Here is a 17,379-nt window from a genome sequence, read left to right as displayed (position 1 = left end):
TTGCATAAAGTATTCCTCAGGCTCATGATTTCTGTTTCCTCTCTGGCTGAATTATATTATATTAAATTAAATTAAGGAAACTAGAGCGAGTCTTTCATCAGTAATTAGTTATTTTAAACACTTTACTACCTAAAGTGCATTTTTGGTGCTTTACATGTTTGCTGAACTGCTTCATGGGCGAAAAACCTTCTCATTCGTTCAAATAAAATCTATACTTCCTGGATTGCCAAGTTTGAAAATAAAAGCATTCAACAGAGTGTCAAAATGTGTTGTGTAAGTGTAGAAACACTGAACAAAAATATAAATGCAACACTTTTGCTCCCATTTTTCATGAGCTGAAACATTTTCTACATGCACAAAACAACCATTACTCTCAAATCTGTCTAAATCTCTGTCAGTGAGCACTTCTCCTTTGCATCCCACCTCACTAGTGTGGCATATTAAGGTGCTGATTAGACAGCATGACTGTTGCACAGGTGTGCCTTAGACTGCCCACAATAAATGGGCCTACAGGAGGGTGAGCCCATATGGCTTTTTCAGGCTGCACTTGGCCAGGCCACATGGGCAAAGGCCCACCCATCAGGCGCTCTCTGCAGCTGCAGTCACAACTGACAACATACAAAAAGGACGACCTGATGAATTTTCTTTAAAAATATCATTTTTAAAAATGGCTGCCAATATTTATTTCAGACAGGTTGACAATAATTAGTTTACAGCATTCGAAAATCATGTTCAGCACTCAGCTGCTTTAGGGAATACACCAAATACCATGTGTTATTATAATGTGGTCAACGTATTTTCACTTTGTCACAAAGTTCATCTGCTTTTCATGTTGGTGCATTTCCACATCTCATTGTTCAAGCAGCAGGTTTATCTCGAAAACATGCATTTCCCCCCAAGGCTGATAAGGCGTTAGAATATTCAACAGTTGCTTTGGTTTCAGACGTCAGTGATTGTGGCTAAATGCACATTTTTTCCTCATTTTCTCAAAAACAGATTCACTAACTGACAATTTGTTTTCCGTTTTACTATTAAAAAATATGACAATACCATTTGCTTCCATTGGGCTGGAGAGGCATCTGGGTGACAGTGATCACTTTGTACAGTTTGTTAAAAATCTACTCTACTATGTAACAGTATCTGTGTGAGGTGACCTGCACCCCTAGTGTCTGCTCAGTAGCTGAACATCTGTTGCGCAGAACTGCTTTGCTGCTGAGGGGTGGCTGGCTGGCTCTGGCTGGGCCGGCCTGGATCTGAGCCCTGGCTCTGGGCCTCCTGACTCTCCCCCTGTGCACCCTCCACCACTGGAGTGACCTGGCTGCCCTCAGCTGCAGGTACAGGCCTCCACGCCAGAGTCGGGGCCTCTAGCTGGTGGCCCATGGGGTTGACCAGAGTGGCGAGGTTGATGAAATGGGCGACGGACTGGGGTGTCCCGCTTCCAGCAGGACCTACAGTCTCTGGGATGAGTTCTGCAGACCGGTTGTGCAGCATAGCGGAGCCACTGACTGTGTCAAAGGTGACCGTGAGGATGGAGTTGTCCAGTGTGAGGGGCCGGTCGCTGGCTGTCAGGTGGCCCACGGCGACAGGCTGCAGGCTGGTAAACTGGGCAGGGGCGTGGCTGGTGATGGGCGTGACTGTGATGTTGGTCAGTCCCACTGAACTGTTGGGGGAGGAGGCTGATGGAGCACTGGGGTCGGTCAGAACCACCACCTGAAACGGCAACAATGGAATCAATTGCAACTCGATGATGAAAGCAGCTCATCTGCCGCTAAAGCACAACACTGTTGTTATAATCTAAGTTTGTGAGGAACAGCAGCTGGCTGAGGCTGTGAGTCAAGCTCAGCCAGCGAGCTGAATGAACTGAATTTTATTGCATTCACATAGCACCAAATGACAACAACGGTCACTTCAAGGTGATTTATATTGTACAGACTTTACAATAATGCAGAGAAAACCCCAACAATTAGACACCACCCAGTGATCAAGCACTTGGTGACAGCGGGAAGGAAAAACTCCCTTTTAACAGGAAGAAATGTGTTGTTGCTGCTGCTGCCGCTCTCCCGGCCTCTTGGCTTTCCATACTGCACATGTTAGGAAAGTTCCAGAACAGAGGCCAAATATAAATTACTGCAGCTGGAATAACAGTCTGATATTGACTCAAGTGGCCCAGACAGAAATAATGTAGTAAACACATCTGAAAAATGGAAAATAAATAAATAAAATTAGAAACTACGTCTTATTGCATATTTTTAAATCAAACTATTTAAGCATCATGCCAGTTTGTATAGTTATATTATTAAAATTGTTAAAGGTCTAATGTGTTTGAGCACATCTGTAATCACAAAGCCTTAGCTGTCAATTGTGGCTTCAAGCGTTGCACTGCATCTGTGTAATTTCATAACACTGTCTTAACAGCAGGAAAACAATTGTATATTATAAATGTAATCATTTTGTGGTTTGACTGTGTGTATTTTACACCTGCTTTACTCAACAGATCCACATTTTATCCTACGATTCCCAATGAAGTCATAACTACTAGGTCAACAATTACCAAAGTCGGCAATTTATTAGGTTATGTAACATTATAGCCCATTCAAAAAAAACCTTTATTAGACAACTGCCACATTTTTAGACAAATGCCACAGTTATTAAATGATGACTTCATATCAAATAATCAACAAAACAAGTGCAAATCCAGATTTATTCTGCCTTTCATCGGCAATGTCGAGCCAGCCGCTGTGGGTGACTTAAGGGCTCTTCAGGGAGAAAAACTTCAGTCTGTGTTTTCCTTTTTAATCAGGCCGCCTGCCTTTATCCACTTATCGTGGTGTTCGGGGGGAAAGAAATTGGACACGTTATTGTAGCAACAAAGCAGAATCTTCTGGGGGAAATGTGCACACGTACCTGCTGGATGCTCTGTACAGCAGAGCTCGTCTCAGTCTCATCACCGACAATGACGGCGTTGAATTCTGACATGGCTTCGTGCCTTGGCTCAGCAAAGTCAACGTATTCATCGGACTCGGAGAGCTCCGGCTCAGCTGAGCTTCTCTGCTTCTTCTTGGGGTGTCGGGAAGGTCGACTGGGCCGCTCCTGAGACATCCCGTCTTTTTCCATGGTCAGAGAGGGCTGCAGAAGGAAGTGAAACATCTTTAGTGTACAGAAAAATGCAGATTTTAAGGCAGCTGACACCACAGACATACTTAGACAATATGGTTTCTTGTTGTTTGTCAGTGTTTCCATAGCTACGCCTCCCTAAAACCACCTCGTTTGCCAATAAGGTCAAAGGTCAAGGTCAAATTTATTTATATAGCACATTTCAAACAGCCGATGCTGCACAAAGTGCTTAACAATATAAAAATGGCATTAAAAAGCAACAATGTAATACAATAATAACAATATAAAACAATAATAGGACAATAAAAGAATTAAAACAATAACTAAAACTATTTAAAATAAGAGCAGAATGCCTGGGTCAGAGTGTGTTAAAAGCCAGGGCATAAAAATGTGTCTTTAGTAGTGATTTAAATTGCTCCAGTGTTTGTACAGATCTAATATTTAGGGGGAGACTTTTCCAAAGTCTGGGACCTGTCACAGAGACGGATCTATGACCATGAGATTGGAGACAAGTCCGTGGGATGGACAGCATCTATTCTGAGCTAGACCTCGTGGTTTTTCCTGGAGCATAAACAGAGAGGAGCTCAGACAGGTAAGAAGGCGCTCGGGCGTTAAGCGACTTAAAAGTTTAAATTGGATCCTGTAGGAGACAGGAAGTGTAAAGAAGCTAAAACTGGGGTTATACGCTCTCTCCGTTTGGTACCAGCTAGCAGGCGAGCAGCTGCATTTTGGACCATCTGAAGACGATGGGTGGAGGCCTGGTCGAGACCAAAATACAATGAATTGGATTTTGGTCTGTGGTGTCAGAAATCCGGAATTTTATTCTAACCTGCACAATGCTGATCGATGACTCATTCATTGACAAATTTTCCTGAAGATCATCAAACTCGTCGATTCTCACAGACACCACCTGTAGGCATATAGGAGAAGGACAGCATTTCAGGCCGAGTCTGCCTTTCGAGTGCTGTAATATGGGTCGTTTCCTCTCCGGTCTGACCCCACTCACCTCGGGATGTTTGCGTCGCAGGTGTCGGTTCATAGAAGCGCGAGTGGACACCTTTGTCCCGCAGAGGTGACACGACTGGGCCTCTACCTTTTCGTGGGTCAGGTGGACGTGCTTCTGCAGCATGTACTCGGTCAGATATTTCTTATCGCATGTGGGACATGTCCACGTCTTACCCACTGCAGCAGCAGAGAAGGAGAGGTCAGCTCGACAGCATCAGCTAGTATGAAGCCCCAAATTAAACCCTATCATATTCAATGTTGTGTGTAATGCACTCCAAAGCATCTTTGCTTTGTGTTGTTGGATTTGTGTTCATACATATGAAAGATCACATGTGTGTTCTGACTTTGATAGGGATATATGTTGGTGTGTAGAACAGCAGAACTGGAAATTATGTGAACGTGTTTCAGGTCAATTTATGGAGCAAAAGTAATGTAACGAGTCGTGTAACAAATTATTTACTCCATTATAATTTTGCTCAATAATGTATCAATCTCAGTTGCTAAATCTCCAAGTCCTTCCCCGTCTTATTAAACTTTTGTTTGAGAAAGAAAACACATTTTCCTAAAAATTGTTTGTAACTTTGCTTCATAGGTGTAGCTACTACTCTGACTGGCTGCATCACCACCTGGTACGGCAGCTGTAATGCTCTGGACCACAAAGCTCTGCAGAGGCTGGTGAGGACAGCACAGCGCATCACCAGGACTGAACTGGCAGCCATGCAGGATCTCTACAGACAGCGCTGCGTGAGGAAGATGCAGCGGCTCCTCTCCGATCCCAGCCACAGACTTTTCTCAGTCCTGCCGTCCGGCAGGCGGTTCAGGAGCATCCAGACCCGCGCTAGCAGACGCAGAGACAGTTTCTACCCACAAGCCATCAGGCTTTCGAGCTGCTGCCGTTCTGCACACACCATTACACACTCACTACAACTACAGGACTCTACACACTGTCACTTCAACAAATGCCACTTAAATGCTCGTTGCACAAGTTTTGCACAACATGCAAATACCAACTTGTCTTAACTATTAAATATTTAGAGAATTTTTTTCTCTCTTTTTCTCTTTTATCATCATCATCAGTATTATTATTATTACTGCTATTTTCTGTTATTTTCTTCTTAATATAACTGCACACTTTCTACATGTTCATGTAAGGCTGAGGAGCACGAGCCAAAGAACTTCATTATGGGTAAATGTGGCTACACTGTTTCTCCGTACAAAACTTGAAACTACTGTTTAGTTAGCACCATGTAGCTAACATTATGCTAGTATTTGTTCCAGTCCAAAAATAGCAGGCGTTTACATGAAAGGATACAACATGCTTCTTAAATCATAAGGTCCTGGCAGCAGCTGCATGTCACGGGCTTTTTGGCAAGTTTACCTTTGGACCAAACTGATTTTAGCCTTTATGCTAACTTAAGTCAACCTTCTTATTTTTGGGATCAAACAAAAGTTCCTCTTTCCTCTATTCATCAACAACTAATAAGAGCTAACTTACATTTTCATACCACAACAGTTAACATTAACAGCTAAAATTATTTTTGGTAAAATCACTTTAAATTATGACTAAAAGAAGATATTACATTACTACATATGGCATTACATTTGAAGATTGTAAGTAATAAGTTGCTTTCTGTGTGACTTTATCAGCCTCTCACTTGCTTTGGTCCAGTCCTGTTTACAATGTTCTGATTTAAATGTAGCAGGAAAGTAGATTCAGATGAAAGAGTTTCATGTTCAGCTTGTAATAACCGAGTAATGCACAGCAGTCTGGTTTTATGACGCCACAGTGACATGAAATACCTGTGTGGATGAGCTTGTGAGTCTCTAGTGTGGTCCTCTCACTGAAAGTCTTTCCACACAACTCGCACATGAAGTCCTTTATACCTGCAAGCACGGTGACACAAAACAAGCACTGAGGGACAATGACGTGATTCTCTGTTAGGTGTGCTTGGTTTTTAGTGCTTTTTTTGCAGTATACATCCTTCATGTCTGTGACACACAAACACTTTTTCTTACTGCAATAGAGACAAGTGAGAACAATCAAGACAATTAGGGTAAAGACAGTGTGGGGGGGCTGCACAGACAAAAAGAATTACAGCGGCTGTGGGTGTGTGACTGAGCATTAGTGCAGGTGTGTGTTTGAACGTGTACATGGAACCAACCCATCATGCTTATGCTATATGTATGTGTGTGTTAGACTAAGGTAATGCATTAAAATGAGCTCTACGTGCACACGCACACCTTCTCACTCACCTGTGTGTCTCTTGTAGTGTTTCAGCATGTTGACCTTTTGGGCGAACTTGCGCTTACACTCCTTACACTCGTACTCTTTGATGCCCTTGTGGAGCTTCATGTGGTGCCGCAGAGCATGTTTGGTCTTCATACCTGGGCAGGCAAACGTTGACACAATCTCAGAATAATTCAACCACCACCAGTTCAAGTCTACTCGTTCAGTTTACACGGTGGGAAAAGAGCAATGAGGCGTGCGATGACCTTTCCCGCACTCGGCGCACAGGTACTCTCGGTTGTCGTCGTGCACCCTGAGATGCTCCTTCAGCATGTCCTTTCTTGCAAACGATTTGCCGCATTTGTCACAGCCGTGGCTCTTCACCCCTGGATGAGTGAACAAACATCTTTTTTTAATTGTGACGTTACCTTTGCACAGACTCACCCTGTGAGAGTATGAGCCAGCGTAGGAAGTACATTTACTGACGTGCTGCCCTTGATTACAACTTTCAGCTGCTTTGCTGAACAGAGGAACATTTTTATGCCATTATTTTATAAAAACACACATTTTAGCATTAAAAATGTGACTTCAATTAAAATCTTGTGGGATTAGCGTTTGGATGAAACATTTTGCTGATTACCAGTAGTGTTCATTTAAAAACCTTACGCTGGGTGGTAGGCGAATAAATTTGTTAAGCACTGACCACAGAATAAACACTTCACCTGTGTGGATGATCTTGTGCCTTTCCAGATTTCCAATGCTATTGAATATTCGCCCACAAATCTCACATGGATGGATGTACCTTTAGGAAAGAGCGAAACTATTTGAAAATGATTTCTGTACATTTTTCTGACTTCATAGTTATTTAGTACCTTTATTTTGAAAAATACACAGTTTGCGCTAAAAATGACATCATTTCCTTTTAGGTGCAAGTCAGCAATTTCAGCTCTCACATGCATGGATGATTAGTAACTAGCACTCAATGGCTGCTGCACGCAAATGTTACTACCTTTCCTCCCGTGAACATATTTAAAGGAATCAGATGTATTCTTCTCCTCGCCAGATTTCAAAAGTACTTCTTTATACAATTATACATTTCTCTGCTGGCTCACAAGACTGTGACTAGCATTTGTACTTGCTTGCTTCCTACTGTCTTACTTCTGCACCGAAGGGTCGGGCAGCTGCTCTCGGTGGATGACCAGGTGAGCGTTGTAAGTGGCTTTGAGTGCAAAGCGTCGGTTACAGATCCCGCAGCCGTAGGCTTTCTCCTTGTGCTGCTCCATGATGTGCTTCAGGTACTCTTTTCCTTTTGCAAATGACAGCTGGAGACAAGAAGCAGGACGTGTGTTATTTGTGTGGGACACAGGGATACGTGGAGCTCCATGTGACTGCAGAGTTTCTCCGTGACAGACGATTGCTTACTTGGCATTTTTTGCAGTTATATTTATGGTGCTCTGGGTCATCTTCATCTTCATCCTCGTCTGTTTCGTCACTGTCGTCCGCTGAGATGCCGATCTTCTTGATGAAGCCTTCCCTTTCCTGCTCGTCCATTAAGGCTATGTCCTGAAATAAAAGGATGTCATTCAACCTGATGAACGCCAGGTATCTGGAGAGCACCTGAGCATTTCTGAGTTCATCTTTTCTTATCTGAGTAGCAGTGCTTCTGATTTTTTTTTAAAAATATGTCCCCTTCTCTATAATTTAGAGAAATGGTGAGATTCTGACTGAGGACATGTAAATGTATAGAATATTCTGTCAGGTGTCTATAATACTGAATCAGAGATGGACCACATTTTGATACCTGATCTGAGTCAAAGTGGCATCCTTGTAAATCCTTGTGTGTGTGATTAAAGTGGAAACCAAGTACTCAAAGGCCCAAAGCCAAAAAAGCGTTCTGAATTTGTGCAGCTAAATGTGCAGCGGCGCTGTTAAACAAGTGGAACAGACTCTACATGCGTCATTGGTCCTGTGGAATAAGCAGTGGTGCAGCTTTCATCCTAGAAATTCATTTCATCCATAAATCCTGCATTTTTGTAATATACACAAACTCTTTGATCTTGTGATGAAACAGCAGCTTCTCTGTGAACGAACCCTTCAAAAGGTCTGATAATGTTGCAGGTTTCACCTTGAAGTGCACGTGAATGTGGTCTCGGAGGACGTCTACACGGAAGAACTTGCGACCGCAGATCTCACAGGTGTACTTTTTATCGCCGTGAGTCAACAGATGCTTGTTCATGTTACTCCTGCAGGAGAACACCTGTGCGCACACACAGAAACACACTGCAGTGAAGCAGGTGAACGATGAAGTGATGCCATGAGCCGACGCGTGCAGACGGCTTACCTTGCTGCAAATGGGACAGGGTGACGGCTCCTTCCTGTACTTGGTCCCTTCTTCTCCATTGGCCTCCAGCTCCTCTCTCTTCATGTGCTTTGGTCCTGTGCGTATGGATTTTAGGTTTAGTTTAGCGAAGAGCGTCAGGGCCAACAGAAGAAATCCATCTAAACGGTGCAAAAATGCACCAGGCTGCTCAGCTCTGACTTGGTTATCTGTGTGTTTGTGTGGGAGACGTGAAAGTCGAATCCTTCTCAGTTTTATGAAATCGTTTACACAGTGAGATTCAATATGATTACCACTAACAATGCCAGAGTAATGCAATCATATGAACGGCTTCAAATAACTGTTTTATATCATTTGTTGCTGCCTGGCTAAACTCACAAAACAACAAATCACTTAATATTTGCTACACAGTGATTAAATAGCTCTCATGGTATGGTTAAAAGTAGAGATGGCACGATACCACTTTTTTATGTCCGATACCGATATCATAAATTTGGATATCTGCCGATACCGATATGAATCCGATATAGTGTTTTTTAATCAACAAAACTGTTTTTTAAACATCTTGCTGCATTTTGTATAAGTTCATACTCAAGTTTAAAACAACAACTACACTAAAGCTATTCTGTTATACCTGTATGCAAAAAAAAACATTTCATAGTTCAGCAATACTGATCAATCTAATAAACTTAAACCTACACCATCCTCCCTATTCTGGTATTTTAAAGAGTACTTAGTGTAAATATTAAGCAACCTAACTAATAGTGTTCCAACTCCCAGCAACAACAAAAATAAATAAATAAAAAATAGGGAACCACCCCTCACGCTCCACCTCATGATGCTTAATCGACGTAATCAACCTTAATTTGATGCAGTGTGAAAAAAAATGCACAGAAATCAATTATTTTTCAAGAAATATTAAATAGATTCAACATCTTTCTTCAACAAAATTGCAGACTGCACAGATGGTACCTTCCCAAAGGAAAAAGTACTATAGCTTACTAGGGTATATATATTAGACTTAATAGTCACTATATACAGTAATTGACTTCTATTCATTTTACATCAAATTAAAACTTTGGCTGTCAGATAATTATTTATTAAAAACTAGACATTTTAAATGAGAATAAGAAAGAAAAGTATGTCTTTGTGCCCCCTTTTCCCTGTTCATGCCCTATCGGCCCCCCTGGCTAAACTTTGCTAGATCCGCCCCTGCACAGTTACCAGCCGTCAGCTACGTAGAAAAAGATCCTCGAGTAGAAAGTAATATTAAATAAATTCTAACAACAGCTTATCAAGCTTAAACGTGCTGCTGTTGTTCAGCCGCTGGTTTCCTCTTTCTGGTGCAAAGTGGGCCAAAAGCAAACTAGAGACACGGACTCGCGACAGAAAAGCCGATCAGCTGATCGTTAAGCAGTTTCATGATTGAAGTAGCAGCAAGAAGAGGCAGTCGCTCCATATATCGCTTGTTAAGCTTAACGCAGGAATGCTTTACAAACATTCAGAGATGGACTTACACACTTGCTTTACTTCTCTCGGGGATAACTTTGTCGGAGATGAAATGCCGGGTTGCTAGCGAAGCTCCACATGCTATCCAGACCACCGACAGGTCCCGCATGCCACAGCCGCTCTATCACGTGATGCATACTGCTCCGACGTGCTAACCTGAGGTGAGTTACGGTGTGTTGCAAGTTTTGTGAGGTGCTTTCGTGATATTTAATGGATCGGATTACATTTTTTATTTTTCTCCGATATCCGATCCAGTAATTTAGGTCAGTATCGGACCGATACCGATACGTAATATCGGATCGGTCCATCTCTAGTTAAAAGTATTCTCTGAACTCAAACATTTGTAGAGCTCCTCCGCTCATTGCCTACCTAACCCCTACAGTAAAGCATGGCGGTGGCTGCATCGGGCTATGGGGATGTTTCTCAGCAACCGATCAAACCAGCTGGAGTCGAACACACAGAGGTCTCTGAAAACAACCTGCAGAGATCTGACCAATAGTTTTGCTTACACAGCACCAAGTCACAGTTGCCTCGAGACTCTTCCTATTTGCGAGGACCCAACAATAATACAGAGAAAACCCCAACAATCAAACGACCCCCTATGAGCAAGCAGGAAAAACTCCAGCAGAACACGGCTCAGGGGAGGGAGACGGGACAAAAGAGACACTGTGGAAGAGCCGGAGATTAAAAACGACTAATGATTAATGCCGAGTGTTGTGTAAGCACACACACAGTGAAATGAGGTGAAGGAAGCCTAGGCTTATTGTGCCATAGCTAAGGAATAGCTCAGGGTCACATGACTATAAGCTTTATCAAACGGGAAAGTTTTAAGCCTAATCTTTAGAGCAGAGAGGGTGTCTGGTGTCCAAACTGGGAGCTGGTTCCACAGAAGAGGGGCCTGAAAGCTGAAGGCTCTGCCTCCCATTCTACTTTTAAATAATCAACGGTGTGAGAGTAAAGTGCTCTACTGGGGCGATATGGTACTATGAAGTCTATAAGATAAGATGGGGCCTGATTATTTAAGAAGCTATGATTGAGCAATATGGACACATGAACTTTGGAGTGTTTTGCAGAAAATCTCTCTGTTCTAAAAACCTTAAAGGTTCAGGCCTACAGAGTCTCCAGTTGCAGACTTGACTGCGAGACGTTTCCTGGAAATTCTCTTTGTCTTGCATAATCACAGTGACTGATAAGACCAGTGGCACGACTGCCTGGGAGGGAGTTTAACTATCCATACTCTGATTTATTTATTCCCGTAATGCTTTTCATCAACCATAAAAAGCACGAGAAGCATTTTGCTCTCATCATTCTAGTACTGTGAAAAAATAGCATTAATAATCAAACGCTGCTCTGTGTTCTCATGCACTCACCCAAACCGTGCCTCCTGTGGTGCTCCTGCATCACGTCTTTGCGGTAGAACATCTTGTTGCAGATTTCACAGGAGTAGAGCTTCTCGCCGTGCTTCTTCTTGTGCTTGGAGAGGTTGCTGTTGGTGGAGAAGAACCGCGAGCAGATATCACACTGGAACGTCTTGTCGTCTGGAGAGAAGGAATGAAAAGAGGATGGTTAGAAATGTGATCAGAAACGAGGGGGAAAAGAAAAGAGGCAAACCTACCTGTCCGGCAGTTGTGGAACTTTAAGGCATTTTCCAGGCGAAAAGATTTCTCACAGGTGTTGCATTTGTACTTGTACTCTTGGTCAGGCTGTTGGGGGGATAAACACACGACGTCATTAACCGCTGGAGCGGCTGAAACCCTCGATCCGGCCGTTCGAAACGCACTTACCACGTTCTTGCTGTGCTTGTATGAGATGTGCTGCTTCAGGCTCTCCTTACGGCTGAACAACTTGTCACATTCATCGCACTTGAACAGCTTATCACCTGCCGACCACACATGAAGGGACCTTTTAGTAAACATACTCACTCCTCCTGAATTGAACTCTATCTGGAGATGACGCCATCACAGCCACAACTGTACCATGAGATCGAATGTGTCTGTTGAGGTTGCTGCTGTTCTGGAAGACCTTGTTGCAGCGGGGGCAAGCGTAGACCTTCTTGTGCTCTCTCGCTCTGTGCCTCTTCAGGACAGGCCCGCTGTCTGGAGTGCTCAGTGGGCTGCTGTTCTCTGCCGCTCTCGTTCCCCCCTCTGACGCTACAGGCTCCGAGCTCACCAGTGGGGGCTTCACATCTGCACACATCAGGAACCCAACGTCAAAGTCGACGGAGCGACCGTAGATGAGCTCGTGTTCCACACTTGATCGTTTTACGCCCTTATTGCAAAATTAATCATAGTCATTTTTCACCTCAGAACTCTACATGCGATGCTCTGTAATGACAAAGTGATGAAGTTTGTTTGAAATATAACATGTACATAAATATTCACAGCCTTTGCTCGATACCTTGGTAGCTTGGAAGCACCTTTGGCAGCAATTACAGCCTCAAGTCTTTTTGAGTATGATGCTACAAGCTAGCACACCTATTTTTGGGGTTTCCCACTCTTCTTTGCAGAATCTCTCAAGCTCCAGCAGTTTGGATTGGGAGTGTTGGTGCACAGCCATTTTCAGATCTTTCCAGAGACGTTCAGCCAGGTTCAACTCTGGGGTGTGACTGGGCCATTGAGGGAAATTTCTAAAGCCACTCCTCTGTTATCTTGGCTGTGTGTTTAGGGTCATTGTCCTGTTAGAACAGAGGTGGAGGAACTGCAGGCGTCGAGGGCCGGTGTCCTGCAGGTTTTAGATGTGTCTTTGATCCAACACAGCTGATTTAAATGGCTAAATGACCTCCTCAACATGTCATGAAGTTCACCAGACGCCTGGTAATGAACTAATGATTTGATTCCGGTGTGTTGACCTGCAGGTTTTAGATATCCCCACCCCTGTGTTAGAAGATGAACCTTCACCCTAGTCTGAGGTCCAGAGCGCTCTAGCAGGTTAACATCAACATCATGGCTCTGTGCATCGCTGCATTGACCTTTACCTCCACCCTGACTAGTCTCCCAGTTCGCTTCTAAACAACATCCCCCCAGCGTGATGCTGCTGCCACCATGCTTCACTGTAGGGATGAGATCATCCATGTGATGAGCCGTGCTTGGTTGTCACTTGGCATTCAAGCCAAAGAGTGTAATCTTTGTTTCATCAGACCAGAGAACTTAGTTTCTCATGGTCTGAGCGTCCTTGGGGTGCTTTTTGGAAAACTATAGGTGGGCTGTCATGTGACTCTTACTGAGGAGTTTCTGTCTGGCTTCTCGAAAAAGTAGAAAAGTACTTGACACACGTGAGATCCCTCTCTTTTCCCCTGGTGGTGATTTGCATACAGCGCAGGTTTTGCCACTTTGGAAAAATAATTGCATGAGGGGACAACATATGTTTTTTCCATTAAGTAAACCAGAGACCCGAAACATTCCTGGCTCGACGTGTTTAGTGGGCACACATCTTTGTTCAGATGGAATGTGATTGGTTGGTGACTTTGTGAGCTGGATGGATACAAGGAGCCTCGTCTGAGTTGACACTGGGCGATTCACCTCAGCACTGCAGGATCTTCATGCATTAACTGTCTTTGTGTCTTTTCTGTGTTCTGTGGTGCAGACGCGACTCTACGACACTTGTTGCTTTGTTCTTGGTCAACATTACTTGTTATCTGCTGTATTTCCAAACAGCGGACGATGATCCGCTTCAAAGAACAAGCTCTTCACCTCCTGCTGTGCTACACATTTGAATTTGATCCGTCTTAACGTAGTGACTATATCCAGAAACTTTGAGCTGTGTTGTGCAGGAAACAGGCGCTGACCGAGGGAGCACTCGATCTACTTTTGCTTTGTGTTTTAACTGGTGCAGCATGCATTCTAAATATCATGCGATCATCTTCATTTAACCGCTGCAAGCCAGAATATGTTTCACAAAGTTTTTTTTTGCCCAAGCCTGACTCTCACTTTCTTCTCACCTCTGTTTTTGCTTGCTGCAGCTGCAGCACTGGGCCTGCGTCCTTTAGCCCTCCTCCCTCGGCTGTGCCCTCTCTTGGGGCTGGGCTGCGCTGCAGGGGAGATGCCCTCCTCCTCATCAGGACCAACCAGGCATTCCCCCTGGGGCAGGAGTTGCTCTGCTGGAAGCACCGTTACCGTCTTTACCTCGTTGAGGTGGCTCAGCATGTCGCCTGTGATCCACAGAAAAGGGGCAGATGAGTCAGCGTGTGCGATCATGACGCAGCGTTTTGTTCAGCTTAGAATCTTTTGAACGGGTGAACATGTGGCGTTCACTCATGCTGGACTTGCTGCCAAAACAAAAAGCTGCTGAAAAATTGATGCAGTTAAAAGAAAAAAAAAGGATTATAATCACAAACTTAGCTAAAATATGGGAAAACATTTCAAAGACGTGTGAACTGGAGGTGGTGGGTGTTTTTAATGATCCTACCTGTGCTGCTGTCTTCAGCCGCTGGAGGCATGTGGGCTCCACTTTTCTCTGAGATCTCAGATTTAGCGGATGGAGCTGTCACATCTGATTGAAAAAGAGAAAAGCGAGAAGATGTAACTCTCACAGTTTCCATGGTACCCCAACACAGCATCTGTGCTGTAACCAAAGCTACCTGGTGGAGGCAGCAGTGGCTGAAGTGGGGGTTTCAGCATGGGCTTCTCCATCTTCTTGGCATAGAACGCTCCATACCAGACTCTCAGCTCTGTTCCTGGCAGCACATCCTGGGAAACACAACAGCGGCAGGTATGCACGTGGATCAACAAATCAGTCTGCTTACAGAGGTGAAGGAGCCGCGCAGGTTTCAGGTGGAGGAAGATACCTGGGAGGTGTTGAAGTACACTTCGTCATCCTGCTGGTAAGCCGTCAGATTCTGGTGCTTGTGGTCGCTGGCAGGTCGCACCAGCATCATCCAGTTGCAGTCCTCCTCACTGCTGGAGTCAAAACACACCACTACACCGTCCTTCTTGAAGATCTGCCCAACAACAGAGAGAGGATCAAGAAGGAAGTTAAAGTTAAAAACCACATGCACATGTACAGTTTAAAGCAGAGGGTTTAAGTGCACCTTCAGGGGGAACGCTCCTTCCTTCTCCAGGTGGGGAACCCTCTTTGCTTCAAAGGGCCCAAACCGAGTCCTCTTGACCAGCCGGTGCAGGACAAACACCCCCTCCTCTCCATTTCCCATCTCTCTGATCTCCAGGCTGTCCGGAAGAGACGACCTGATCCAAGGAAAGAGCAACATGGCATAAACTCCTGATTACTGTCTGTTCAGTATGTAAGCTAAAAGCATGATAAAAGCTGAAAGCGACAACCCTCACTCTTTAATCTCAACTCTGCATCATCACCAATCACGACCCCCAACCTGTTACTGCAGACTCCTCCCAGAAGTTTCTTCCTGTTAAAACAGGGACTCTTACTGCCGCTGTTGCTAAGTGCTTGATCACAGAGGATGATCTGGTTATTGTAGGGTCTTTACAATAACAAGGCCAGCCTCCTGCCTTCTTGTGATCCCTTAGTTTCAGCATCACTTGATTCAGTATGCTTACTTTGCTAAAATGCTGAAAAATGGTGTGTCCTCCCCTTTTGAGTAATTTTGTGCAATATTATAGACAGAAGCCCCAATGATGCAAAATATCAGAGAATGAGAAAGAGAGAAAACACAAACAAAAAAAGAAACTGCAGGCTGAGGCTCGAGGAAGGCAGCTGTATGCTTGTGAGAAGAAAGCATCGAGTGAGAAATCTATTATGTTTAAAGTTAAAAAGTTCCACATTTAGGATGAAGCTGCAAGTGGCAGAAACGCAACCACCCACAGTGGGATACTTGGACAATCTCTTTGCAAGGTCTAGAACAGCAATAAGGTGACACATGAATGGGGTTTGTAATTTCACAGGTCAGGATGACTGGACGTCAGCGCTAGCAGGGATCGATGTTTCTCCTTCTTTGGTTTTGCTCTGATTGAATCTTTAGAAAGAAACTTGAGTTCAAAGAATGGCCCAAACCCCCACCTGACACCTCCAGCTGTCACTCACCGAGCTCGGCTGAGGACGAAGGAGTCCTGGACAGTCACCACCGGCCCAAGTTCAGGACACTCAGAGTCATGGTACTGGCCACAGTCCTCGCACCCTGTCAGATACACATCACATCTGTCTTCATAGTGCTTTCTCTCACACACACACGCACACACACACACACACACACACACACACACACACACACACACACACACGGGACAGTAAGGGCTGGAGTCATACTCACAGATGAACTCATCTGGCGTCTGTTCAGCCATTATGCCAACCTACAGAGAGGGAAAGTGTTTGCATGTTTACCAGAGAGCAGCAGCCTGGTCGCACTCAGTTTTACTGCACATTTACACGAAGGAAGTACTTTAACGAGTGTTTCAGGATGTAACTGAACTTCTGAGCCTGCTCATCGTTTAATGTGGGACCCTTCAGGTGTACGTGAATGCATCAGCCCTACCGGCTGTACACTAGTGCCTTATGGAAACATTAGCTGGTTTTTGTTCTACGCGAAACAGTTGACGCGTGTATTTGAACATATGCAGCCCGGGGAATAGACGGGATCCAGGATTTGAGTCGTTCCCAAACTCTAGCCGGGTTTTAACTCCGATCTGAGCGGCTGCTCTTTGCTAAAATGTAACAAAGAACAGTCGGCATGGCGGATGGACCGGAGACGCAAACCCCCAAACCGGAGTCAATGCTATTCAACGGCCGCCAGTGTGTGGTGGAGGCGTTTCGGGTAAACTCGGACCGAACCGGACGGATCAGCTGCACCTTTACTACCAAACTGCGTCTCCATTTGGTAGAAAGGCGGCGTGTATTGGTCGGGAAACACGTTACCTTTTCTGCAAAACCCCTTCATTTACCAAATCCTGACTCCGGGTTCCAATCCGCTCCAGAAACGGCGCAGGACCGGAAACGAGCAGCCCCGACTGCATTATGGGAAATGTAGGCGCAACACAATGGCGCTAACCTAGGACCTACTACCTCATACGTGTAACAGTTTTTAGTCTTATAGAAACTGCAGAAGTTAACAAAAATGTGCACAAAATACTAAAAGGCAGCATGTTAGCGTAAGCTGCTGCTTATAACTACTTTATCAAACTTCCGACAACGTTTGCTGTCACAACAACGTTTCGCTTTCTGTTTCAGTCTTAACAACACATTTAATGAAAATTATATTTCAGTGTCAAGAAGCTTTTTACAA

General features: G+C 44.3%; 1 protein-coding gene across 1 annotated transcript; it reads right to left on the bottom strand.

The window, feature by feature from the left end:
- Positions 1–658: 658 nt before the first annotated feature.
- Positions 659–17,125, bottom strand: prdm15 (PR domain containing 15). Its single transcript, XM_082549381.1, is given in 25 exon segments — positions 659–1,710; positions 2,905–3,126; positions 3,944–4,024; positions 4,121–4,296; positions 5,920–6,003; positions 6,373–6,504; positions 6,613–6,732; positions 7,069–7,148; positions 7,505–7,668; positions 7,769–7,909; positions 8,472–8,603; positions 8,688–8,782; positions 11,564–11,731; positions 11,809–11,896; positions 11,978–12,072; positions 12,170–12,379; positions 14,131–14,340; positions 14,598–14,681; positions 14,770–14,878; positions 14,977–15,129; positions 15,220–15,373; positions 16,185–16,278; positions 16,411–16,450; positions 17,013–17,026; positions 17,029–17,125. Coding segments are annotated over 25 exon segments (3,465 nt in total). The 5' UTR covers positions 17,111–17,125; the 3' UTR covers positions 659–1,173.
- Between the last annotated feature and the right edge of the window lie 254 nt (positions 17,126–17,379).

The sequence above is a fragment of the Aulonocara stuartgranti genome, assembly GCF_965226115.1.
Source record: "Aulonocara stuartgranti genome assembly, chromosome: 10".
In the NCBI taxonomy this organism is placed as follows: Eukaryota; Metazoa; Chordata; class Actinopteri; order Cichliformes; family Cichlidae; genus Aulonocara; species Aulonocara stuartgranti.
Note: the sequence above shows the minus strand (reverse complement) of the source record. Positions and strands in the feature narration are given on the sequence as shown.